General features: G+C 39.6%; 1 protein-coding gene across 1 annotated transcript; it reads left to right on the forward strand.

The window, feature by feature from the left end:
- The first annotated feature begins 70 nt into the window (after positions 1-70).
- sco1 (synthesis of cytochrome C oxidase 1) lies at positions 71-5,392 on the forward strand. The gene is made up of 7 exons (XM_084925132.1): positions 71-316; positions 2,081-2,200; positions 2,532-2,622; positions 2,779-2,976; positions 3,062-3,154; positions 4,835-4,950; positions 5,033-5,392. The coding sequence occupies exons 1-7, from the start codon at positions 167-169 to the stop codon at positions 5,165-5,167; spliced, it is 903 nt and encodes a 300-aa protein (XP_084781258.1). The 5' UTR covers positions 71-166; the 3' UTR covers positions 5,168-5,392.
- The last annotated feature ends 7,404 nt before the right edge of the window (positions 5,393-12,796 follow it).

The following is a 12,796-nucleotide window of genomic DNA, read 5'->3' on the forward strand; positions in this document are numbered from 1 at the left end:
GAGATCAGCCACTTTAGCGCCTTGTGGCCTATTTAAAACTGGCACCGCTGCAGTATAACTGATCTGAGAACGGAAGCCAGTCCGCAGAGTTCCTGTTCACTTCTCATGCTTTACCAAAGCTGTAGCGGCTTCCTGCTTGTTGTAGCGGTTCTGTTCAGGTCCAACCATGGCTCTGAGTGTGCTGTATCACAGCCTGGGCTGCCGGCTGCTTCACAGCAGAGTCTTACAGAGTCCGGCGAAGCTCACACTCGGCGCTTTACCGAGGCAGTCGGCCCTGAAACACACGCTGTCCCCGCGGAGAACTCACTGCTACCTGGTAGGTCAAACCTGCCTGTGTCCGCGGAGCTAGCACACTTCATTGAAACATTTAACAGTTAGAGTCATGTGGCAAACAGTCAGATGATCCGGTCTTTCTTTGTAGTTTAACCAGGTTTTGTTTAGTGACAACAATTTCAAATAGTTTTAAAATACTTATTGGCAAATAATTTTGGTGTCTGTATCGGGGCGGCGGGCACTCAATAATTTAGAACCATCTCCATTTACACCTGCTTCACCTCCTAACAGCACCACCTTAACCTAGTTTGGAAAGTAGATGAGCCGCAGACACGGGGCCAAGACCTGGATTAAACCCAGTGCTGGACGAAGATCCATTTTCAGTCCCGTCTCAGGGAAACTGGTTGTTCAAGCTGATTTATTATAGAAAGTTCCAGCTCCACATATCTTTTCTTGGACTTTACTAGAGTAGCTTGACATATTTCCCATTTCAAATTAAGCTTTATTTGCCTTATACTGGGCCCTGAAATAAGCAGTTTGAGCTCTAACGAACTTTGAGCCACCTTTTTCCTGATTGGCTGTCCCTCGTTACATTGCTCTTTGACATAATAAACATGCAAAAGTAGAAAATATGTGAGAAACGTGAGTGTTTGGAGCAGTTCATCTCCACTGTTGCATCCTTATGAACATTGGTGCTTGTTGATATTGATGTCACAGCTGTGGGCGGTCACAGTATTTGATGAAATATTAGCTCTTGATTTCCGTGACCTGGGAAACACAACGTGACTGGTGTGATCAGCCCCTCAGGAACTTTAAGATTAATCCTCTTTGTGTCCTGTATCGACCTCGTAGTATTTTTATGTGTGTGTGTCCGGTGTGAGTTGAATTGTGTGTCATTTGTGTCAAAGTGGGCAACAAGGAGGGAGTCCACAAAAGATGTTTACTTTAATAAAAGATGATTTATTAAACATAAACTAACCAAGACACAAACATCAAGGAGAGTTGATACCTGGTGGAATGGAAGAGACTGAGCAGGTCACCTGGGCCGGCTTTTATAACCCGGAGAGCACAGGTCAGCTGCGTTAGCTGACAATCCTTCCTCATCACCCAGTTATTAATAACAGCAGGCCAGGACGTCTTTGATTACTTTTTATATTGACTGTGTAAATCTGTCTATTCCTAAATGTGACAACCCACCCACTGTCAAACACCACTAAATATAAAAAGTACATACAAATAAGATGGTAATAATAATAAGGTAGCAGCTTTGGTAATGCTAATAGGGGAGTGTAGCTAATTAAGCATTAAGCAGTGTAATTATTACGCTGGTGCATATGTACTGTATGTAAAGCTTACTGTCACAAACCTGGATTTTAGATTGAACCTTCAGGGCAGCAGCGAAATCCAGCGTCTTTCAGCTGAGACAAGAGGAGAAGATAAAAGAGATTCTGTGGAAAGATCACTTTAAAGCAGTAACCTTTGCCTCATTTATGAGCGCTGAGCTGTTAGAGGTCCAAGAGTAGAGATGACTCTCAGTGCAGTTATCATTGCTGCAGACGGGGGCGCTGCTGTTCCTGAAATCAGAGATAAATGCCTTTGTTTTCAAGACTTACAGCAGTGACTTTAAGTTAAGAGGCTGCTTTAACATTACTGCCCATCTTAGCAAGGAGAAATGCATCAGCCGCATTGATGACACCACCCCTATATCCACTGACCTCATTTAAAACTGTGGTCATATTTAACTCCAGCATTTTTATATTTTATGACTTAAATCAACTCACAGCTTCCTGTGCTTGCTCATTAACAGGTGAATGGGAGTCTGCGGCACACCTGCAGAGCAACACAATGGCAGAATCAACACAGCTTAAGAATGTTTTCCTCGATGCCTCCTCCACCCTCATCAGGAGATAAACCAAAGAAGTCTGGGGTAAGAGTTAAACGTTTATGTTACAGCTGATCCCCAGCGTGATCAACTCCATTTGTTCTCAATTGAAATTTTCAGACATTAACTAAGTTTTAAAGGTTTCTTTTGTCATATAAGGCAGGGACATGACTGACATTAGGGCCTGTAGCAGCAGTTCGTAGCAGTCTTGTCCCAAACTCAGCTATAACTGATTCATTTAAGGTGACCCAAAGGATATGGAGCTGTTAAAATAAGCTTACCAAGAGTTTATTTGCAGGTAGAGAATGTCAAGACATAAATATCTGTATAACTATACCCGTTCAGTCCTTTTGCTTCCTTTGCTTCCTCTTTAAAGCCTGTGACGTGGAAATCTTTAGCAGTAACGTTTGCCATCGGTGGTGCGCTGCTCGGAGGGATGAAATATTTTAAGAAAGAAAAGGAAGAAAGTAAGTATTTCACTGGTTAATGCGCTCTAAGACTAAACTTCAATGCCTGTATAGAAAGAAACAGCAGACAGACTGTGTATTTTATAGATATAAAGGTTAAATAAAGTGATAGGGGTCCTAAATGCCCCTCCTCTGTGACTGTGTTGTAATTGGCAGTGATTGAAAAAGAGAGGAACAAGTCGATAGGGAAGGCGGCGCTGGGAGGCCCGTTCTCACTCATCGATCACAACAACAAGCCCACCAAGAGCGAGGACTTCCTCGGCCAGTGGATCCTCATCTACTTCGGGTTCACTCACTGCCCCGACATCTGCCCCGATGAACTGGAGAAGATGATCGAAGTGGTGGATGAAATAGGTATTTAAACCGTTTTTTATTTGCAGCGAGAAGTCAAAGTCCTGATTTTACTCAACATCTGGCTTTTTTTGTTGTTGTTTTGCAGACAAAATAAAAACTTTGCCAAACTTGACGCCGATCCTCATCACCATCGACCCCGACAGGGACACACCAGAGGCCTTAGCTACATATGTGAAAGGTAAAAAAGCAACGTGATCAAACTGTGCCTCAGTACACGCACATGACAACATTTTCCACTATGACGTCACAACTCCATCTTAGTTTTCTGTCATTTTTGTAATTCATCTTCTCAGAAGAAAAGCAGAGGTATCGACTGAACCCCTGCTTTTATAGAACTATTAGACTTCTGTAGTGATGTGGTTGAATATGACAAATAGAATATTTTTAATTTAACATAACAAAGACCACCTTAGTGCTTCTGTGTGTGTATTTATATGTACAAACACTCTTTTGTAGCTAAATACCAAGTCTGATAAACTGATGCTAGAACCTAACAGCATGTCTTTTATCCTGTCTTCCTTCCCTCACCCCAACCAGACTGCTGCCCTCCCTGAGCCTGGTTCTGCCAAACGTTTCTTCCTGTTAAAAGGAAGTTTTTCCTTCCCACTGTCGCCAAAGTGCTTGCTGATAGGGGTCATATGATGGTTGGGTTTTTCTGTGTATATATTATCATAGGGTCTACCTTACAATATAAAGCGCCTTGAGGTGGAAGGAAAATTGATAGGTTTGTAGCTTAAACCTATTCGCTGGAACGTTGAAGACAATATAATTACACAGCAAGCAAGACACGAAGTAGGCAAAGTTCTTCATGTTTCTCGTGCACGGGAGAGAACCGGACAAACGCCGTTCCTTCGCTTGACCCCCGTTGCTCTCGTCCGCTCCCCCGTAACACTGCTCTTTTATTGAGGTTACATGAATATGCATAGGTTCATTAACATACGACGTCTACATACAAACAAAGAGTACCTTGCCTGTGTGTGTGTGTGTGTGTGTGTGTGTGGGGTCAGAGTGTGACCCCATAAATGACTTCCCTAAACCTGCTGGTCTGGAAGTCCAGCAGTTCATCTAAACAAAAGGCACTTAGCCTAAAACAGATATAGATACGTTTATCCTACCATAAAACAATAAGAGAAGGTACGACCTCTCCCATGCTCCCAGAGTGCTCTCTAATGCACACAAAGTTTGCAGACTATCAAGGATCAAACCTCTACCAATCTACAACTAATTATAAAACTCTAAGCATATATAAGTAGATATTTCTAAGCATAAATGACAATCAACAATACAAAACCTAACAAAAATCAACACATTTCTGTTCATCCAGTGGTCAAAAATAACAGCAGACAGACACGTGCAGACATTTCTGTCAAGTAATGTAACACAAAACCTTTACTGTACACAGATCGATGTCCCTAAAAAGCACTCTGAGCCAGGATCACCTGATGGTCAGACTGTGAGAGGACAAGAATTGATTCTGTTAGGTCTGTTTGTGCTTTTTATGGTTAATGATTGAGGAAAATAAGAAATAACGTGACTTATGTGAGCAGTGTTGCAGTGGTTAGCGCTGATGCCTGACAGTGAGGTGGTCCTGGCTTCTGTGTGGCCTCGAGCTCCAATGACACTGAATGGGATAGGTGTTGAAAGCAAAAACAATGCAGGTGTGCACAGATTCAGATCAGGGACAAAAAGTTGCAAATAAATAAAGTTTTTGTTTTTGGAGTTGTGGTTGCAGGTCTGCAGGTGAAAGTGGTTTGTGTTGATTAGAGCTTCTTGATAAAATCTGATTATTATGCCGTCATTTAGCTGCTTTAATCCCGTGTTTCTAGGTGTTAAACTTTCTTACTGTCTCGTCTTTCAGAGTTTTCCCCAAAGCTGATCGGTCTGACGGGAACGACGGCTCAGATCAATGAAGTTTCCAGAGCGTACAGAGTGTACTTCAGTCAGGGGCCAAAGGATGAAGACAACGACTACATCGTGAGTTACCGTCTGCTCTCAATCAGCTCCCAGAACTCGTGATTTCCTTCAGTTACTAAGTTTATGTGTCTGTCTTCTGTAGGTCGATCACACAATCATCATGTACCTCGTGGGACCCGACGGAGAGTTCGTGGATTATTTCGGACAGAACAAAAGAAGTGTGGAGATCACCAACTCGATAGCGGCACACATGAGGAGGTTCAAGAAGGGAAAATGAGCAGCAGCCCATTAAAGCGGACTCATCCTCAGGCGTGTCTCTGCACCACTGCCGTCTTATCTGGGCTTTTATTTATTGTGGATACACTACTCCATAAAGATACATATCTGCAGTGACACTCGGTGGTGTGCAGTATGCCTGATATTTGCATTTTACTTTCTATGATTCTGTGATCATTTTGCAAACTGTGGAATAAAACACAAACAAACCCCACACACAGCCAAATGAGCTCGATATAGTTTTTTTTTTTTTTATTTCAAGCTTGAATGACAAACATTTAGCTTCATGTTTTTAATGTTTAATTTTTAAATTAAAAGTGGATCTATTCTTTTTTTTTTTTCTCTTCATATTAAACATGGCTAAACTTTCAAATAATGTGTGAACATGCATGTGCGTCACACATTAAGGCTTCAGACTTGGAAGACTCTAAATTCTTAGTTTCAGCCCACTGTTTTCTCTGTAACATGCCACAGAGCACGTATATCTATAATGTGTTCACCTCGAGTAGCCAATCAGAAGAACTCGGCCTTAAAAGAAGAGTGATGTGGGCTAAAACAGCTTGTTTCAATGAGACGATTGGAGGGACTGCACCAAGACCCAGTATGGGCTAAATAAGGATTGTTATTGAACAGAGAATCATGCAAAGCTGCTCTAGTTGGGTACAAGCTGTAGGATCATGAATAGGGATGGGTATCGTTTAGGTTTTATCCGATACCAGTACCAAACCGGTACTTTTGAAATGGTGCTGGTGCTTAAACGGTGCTCGAACCGGTGCTTAAAGAATGAAGAACACAAATTTTGTCCGAAAACCTCTCATATTTAGCCATTTTTTGTAAAAAGATAACAATGTTAGCCTTTTCTGCAGCTATAGGGGATTTATGGCATCACTCTTGGCTGGAACCAGTGCTTAATCAATGGAAAAAACCTCTAATGTTTAGCTGTTTTCCACTTTTTCTTTGGTCATTTTAACCTTTTTGGCCAGGGTGAAGGGAGTATCTGCCATCAAACAAGAAGACAGCCGCATGTAACTGCAACGGTGTTCAAGATTCATGAATGACACCACAGCAGGCTAAAAAATATTAACTTTGTTCACTTACTTTTAAAAAACATGATGTTTAATGTCTTAAAATATAGAAAAGAAAGAGAATGTGGGTGATTATGGATTTAATTTTTATAGCTCACTTTGAAACACTTACCATTGAAAAAGAATACTGTAAACAAAGATGTTTAATATGTTTAGAAAAAGCCAGGAGATGAGATGTAAAGGAGGACACAGAAGTTGCTTGTTTGGGAGGGACAGCAGACGGGGAGGATTTGAAGCAGCAGAGGGAGTCTCCAGGTCACACGTGATCAAAATGTGTTGATGACTCTGTGCCTGCAGTTTTATACAATGCAATTAAAATTAACTTTAGGTAACATTTTTTAAAAAACTGCAAGCAGGTGTTTCTTTAAGTGCAGCTGCAAAAATCTATGATGAGACCGGCTCCCATAAGAACCACCCCAGGAAAAGAAGAGTAGCAGTTTCCCCTGCAGCAGAAGATCAGCTTCCAAAAGCACAGCAGTTACCAGTACCTCGGGTCAGAGCTCAGTGCTTTTTGCAGTTCAATCCGCAGACACATCACAAGGTCTGGACATGTGGAAATGCTGCAAAGAAATTAATGAGGGACCATTAAACTGGTAAAAACTGCTGAGATAAAGAAACAAAATGATGTGTCTAACAGATGTTAGACTCGTGGAAACCTGGACTTTGGTCTGATGTCAGATCAGCTGTTTTAATTAGATGCTGAGAAGGTGAACAGATGGTGTCTGCATTAATCGTTACCATCATAAAGCATGGAGGAGACACTGGTGTAGGGATGAATTATCTACTGAAACTGTTGGACATCTTTTCAGAATTTGAAATCACCATGGCTACCACAACATCCTGCGGCGACGTCCCAGCCCAGCTTAGCGGGATCCGTTTTTTAAGAAGGAGGAAGGAGCTAAAATACCCCCAGGCTCTGTGAGGAGCTCACTGAGCAATGGCCTCAGCAATCACATGACCTAAATCCAGGTGAGATGGTTTAGGAGTGAATTACAAGCAGCCACGAGGAGTGCGCAAAGGCAGTATGAAAGCACAGGTGTCTGTGATGTTTTATAGCTTGGAAGACTTCAGTATCATTCTACACTGTAAAGAAAATGAGTGAATAAAGGTGGCAGAGAGACAGAAAGGAAACAGTCCAGCAGATAGACAGAGACGGAGAAGGACAAACTCTTGACCTTTCATTCTGGAGGCAGCTGCTCAGACTATTGAGCCTCGAGTATTTGGACTGATTAATTAGGTGACAGGAAGAAACTGTGTGGATGGAAACTGTTTTCATAGGCTGGCAAGAAGTCTAATTCACCAAACGCCAGCAGTAGGAGTAACTTTTCCACTACAGATGAATGATCAAATACCAGAATTTCAGATTAAACCATGTAATCTATCTTTCAAGTAATCTATTATTTGGTGATTATTTTCTAAGGCAGGGAAATAATTTTGAAATTTTGAAATTTGAAATTTTTTTTTATTTCAGTCAACAACAACAACAACAACAGATTATAATTTTACATAAAAGTACTCAAACAGTAACCGAAAAAGGAATAGGCTGAAGCCTTATGGCTTATACTTATCCTATCCCTTACCCCCATAGAAATAATCAAATCCTTAACCAAGAAAATAAATAGCATTGATAAATAAGTTGTATAACAGTTTGAAAAGAAATCAATGATAAATCAAGAAATTAAAGCAACACAAAAACATTTTAACAAACCAAATTTCTATAACCTTGTATAATACTAATTTTTAAAATCTTCCTGAAGAATGACAAAGAAAAACACATCTTCAGTTCATCATTAAGTCCATTCCATAATTTCACTCCCAAAACTGACACACATCTATACTTAACATTGATTCTCACTTTAGGCATTTCAAACTTATAAGACCCCCTCAAATCATATTTTCCATCTCTTAGTTGAAACATACTTAAAATACAAATTGGAACATTCTTTTTCATCACACGATATATCATTTCTAAAGTTTTAGAATATATAATGTCCATGAATTTTAACATAGATGATCCTACAAAAAACTGGTTGGTGGACTCCCTATATCCAACTTTATTTATTATTCTAATAGCTCTTTTTTGCAATTTAAATATTGAATCCAAATATGTTTTGTATGTGTTCCCCCAAATTTCTGCACAGTAGGTCATATATAGTACATATAATAGTGTTTAAAGGAAAAATCAATGGGTTAAATCAATGGGTAGGAGAGGTGCACTCAGCAGTGTAAAGACTGGTGTGTTCTACTGTAGCAGGAGCTGGATGCATTGTGTTGACAAAACTTTATCAAATCTCATTTTTGTAGATATTGTATTACCTGGTCTTTCCAATATTCTTTATTTATTTCTCACTCCTCCTAAATTGCTATACTTTTGTCTCTCTTTGCCGTCACTGATGTTGTGTATGATAGTCTTTTATGTTTTGAGAGAGGTTTAACATATCAAAAATATTTAGTCTTTGTCAATTTGTGGGACTTTATGGCCCAAAATCATAGCTATCTGTATCAGTCTGTGACATATTCCTTCCTGATAGACTCGTCTGATCATCTGCTGATGAAAATTGAATTCAAAACACTTTCACCTTATTGTCAGCGAGTCCATGAAGACTGAGCTCAGCCATAATGCATAAATGTTTTTAGACAGCCCTTATCCACAGGCTGATTGTATCATTAAAAACCGCACAGTTCACCGTTTGCTGGATAATTTCCACCGTCCTTTCCTTTGGAAGAAAATCTCAACCATTATGTAATCATGTCTAACAGACAACAAAGAGGGACTGCGATCTTACCACCAGCCAGTATTGATTTATTAATATCCTTTCCGCCTGTGCACCTGTTGTAGTTCCTCCTTTGGAAATCAGATTAGAAAAGCAAACACAGCAGCCGCTTGGCCCTCAGAGGCCAGACACCACGCTCATGGAGGAGAGGGGGCTCAGCGCTGACCGCTCTGTGGACCATTCACAGGGGAACACATTGATTTCTGGATCAAAAGGCTCTTACACAGAATATATATATGTCTGTGTATATATATATATATATATATATATATATATATATATATATATATATATATATATATATATATATATATATATATATATATATACATACATACATACATATATTTTGTATATATATATATATATATATATATATAGCATCAGCTTCTCTTTTGTGTTTTTATTCATGATATTATTTTGGTCAGCTGATTTGATTTTGTGCTTTAAACTATACAAACAATACAAACAATACATTTTTACACAAGTCAAACCTCATGTTAGACCTCTTTAATATGCACCAGACTGCGGAGGAGGATTATCAACACTAGGGGGCAGATTACAGTACTTTTCTGTTTTTCTTTTTGTTTTGGGGGGATTTTCTCCACAATCAAAAAGTTATCAACAGTTTGTAAATGATCATATCTTGCATAACTGTGGCACAAAGTTTTTGAGGTTTGGTTTGGGCTTCTTGAAGAACATTAGGGATGCAATATATCAGGAAGTAATATTTTCCTTTTTGTTGCTTTTTGTTGATTTTATTGTTTCTTTTGAATTTATTCACATATTTCGCACTGATTTATTGTCACAACAGTGCTTCACTCTGTTGTACATCTGTTGGCAGAAGTGTAGTGTAATAATAAAAATAAAGAAATATAATAAAAAATCTGCTTCTGTGCTTTCTTTTTACTTTCTTTTTAATTCTAACCGAAGAGCAGTGAAAGCTAAAACTAAGCTTCATTCAGACTGACAGCATGGTTGATCTGCGATGCTGTCAGGCTCCATCAACACCTTCCACTATCGCTCATTGTGTGCAGATCAATCGTGTTGTCAATCTAAATGCAGTGGGGTGCTTTCTTTCTTTGCAGCAGCAGCTTTGGCTCAGAAATGACACAAATCTGTGCTGGGATTAATCCTAGTCCAACAAAGCTGACTATGAGCTCAACAGAAAGCTTCTTGCACATGTTTGTGGCAACATGATTAGATTTTTAAAGCATTTATTGGAAGTGTGCTTTGCAGTAGTTGTACTTTGATGCGGATCCTTTTCTTTCCCATTGACCTCCTCACCCTGTGCGCTCATCGTCAGATCTGTTTTCTGTCGGGTCAAAGCTTCGGTCTTTGCACCGCACAAGCAGCTGATAGGGATTTTCTCCCTGCTTCTTCTTTTTCATCCCGCAACCCTTAAATTCATATCTCATGGCCTTTTCACAGTCAGACTTCAACATGCACATTTGCTGCCGTGTTGAGACATGACAGAGGGGTCGGGGTAGTGTAAGTCCCTTTGCCTGTTAGGCCCACGCTTGTCTTCCCAAAACCAATTATAATCACAGCTGTTGCCAGACCTTCAAGTGACATTAGGAGGCTATTAAATCAGCGCCAATTAGACTGTCTGTGATGCACTCCCAGACAAAATGCCCATATCACACGGATATTCTTTCTCAGTATTACCATATCATTTCCTCTGCTGTGAGAAGGAGTAATTATAAAAAGTCAAAGTTCAATCCATCAGGCGGAATTTACCCTCAAATGGAATGCAAGAGTTGAGAGGGCCATTTGTTTATGAAAGCATATGTTACAGTTTGCTGTTGTCATAATGCTTAAAATGCATGTTTATTACAAGAGGAAACTAGCAAGTACATCACTATTATTTGTCTGTAAATGCATTATTAATCCATGAAATTACAGTGAACATTCTTTTATCATTTCTAAGGTGGCTTAATCAAATATTGACCTACAGTCTGAAGTTAAAAAATGTCCCAGTTTTATTTGTATGAAATCGTGGGCTGTAGTTCTGTTTTGGAGCCTCAGATTTGCATTTTTCCATCTCCATCTTGTTTTCTTGAAACTAGACATGATATGATGAAAGTGAATCTGATTAAAAATACAAGAAACACCTCATGCTCATCAGCTAATGACTTCTGATTGACCTATTGTTAGCTAACTGGCATATCCTGATTTATCCCGCTTTCTGACATAATAATAACAACTGTAATTTACTAAATGACTTTCATATTATATTTAGCATCAGCTCCATGGTATCATCACATTCACTTTAAATGTGAAAGCTACCCGGAGCCAGCATCAGGGGCTCACAAGCCTGTCTATTCCTAGTGCCAGTCCTAAGCCCTGATAAATGGAGGGCTGTGTGAGGAAGGGCATTCTCCATGAAACTGGTGCCAAATCAAACATGCAGATCCAGCCCCTGGGAAATAAGGGAGCAGCTGAAAGTACCATCTTCATATTGTATTCATTATGACTTTAAACAAGTGAGTGGGCCCATAAACTTTGGGGGCAAGTGTTGACTGAGATCTTAAATCAGTTGACTATTACACAGGCAGAGGAGCCTCCTCTTGCTGATCATTAAAAAAATGCAGGTTTAAGGTACTTCTGCTTTGACTTCACTTTGCAGACCAAGAAGGTATGTCCAGAAAGTTTATCATGGAAGATAAAATTCCAAAAGTATAAGAGAGAAGGCAGTAGCAATCAAACAGCACACACACACACCTAATGAAAAAGCACTTAGCGACAGTGGGAAGAAAAAACTCCCTTTTAACAGGAAGAAACCTCCAGCAGAAACAGTAGGGGGGTGACAGAGACAAGACAAAACACATACTCTGGAGCAGAGCCAGAGATGAATAATAACTAATCATTAAATGCAGAGTTGTGTATAAACATTTAAAAAGGTGAGTGAAGATGAAACACATATCCAGCCCTAACTACATGTTTTATCCAAGAGGAAAGTTTTAAGCCTAATCTTAAAAGCAGAGAGAGCGTCTGTCTCCTGAATGCAAACTGGGAACGAAAACGACTCCAAGATTCCTCACAGTGTTACTGGAGGCCAAGGCAATGCCATCCAGACTATTATTCTGGTTGGACACCATGTTATTAATATTTTTGTGGTAAATACAATAATCTCAGTTTTATCTGACTTTAGAAGCAGGTCTTTACGTGTTTAAGGCATTCCTGCAGTTAAGCTAATTGGTATGTGCCATCTGGCTTCAGAGGTAGATAGAGTTGGGTGTCATCTGCATAGCAGTGAACAACTATGCTGTCTTCTAATGCTACTGCCTAATGGGATGCATGTATAATGTAAACAGAATTGGTCCTAGAACAGGACCGTGTGGAACTCCATAATTTACTGTAGTGTGTGAAGAAGATTCCCCATTTACATGATTAAATTGGAGTCTATTAGGTAGATATGACTCAAAACACTGCAGAGCAGTAACACATGCTCTAACCTCTGTAATAAAATATTATGGCCAAAAGTATTGAACACTGAGATCTAGCAGGAGAAGCACAGAGATGAGTCTACTTTGTTACTTCACTAATGCTGTTTCTGTACTTTGATGAATTCTGAAACCCGACTGAAACTCTTCAAATCAGAATTAGTTGTCAGTTAAACGTTTCTCAGTAAATTAGCCGAGCTTCTGTCCTGCTTCAACACATGATTTAACTAAAGATATGTTTACAGCATTTTTTGCTTTATTCGACTCTTTAAGTTAAATTTATTGAGCTCATAATCCAAGTTTCTCAAAGTTAAAATTGTAAGAC

The sequence above is a fragment of the Perissodus microlepis genome, chromosome 4 (assembly GCF_051167445.1).
Source record: "Perissodus microlepis isolate ML-2025 ecotype Zambia chromosome 4, ASM5116744v1, whole genome shotgun sequence".
Taxonomy (NCBI): Eukaryota; Metazoa; Chordata; class Actinopteri; order Cichliformes; family Cichlidae; genus Perissodus; species Perissodus microlepis.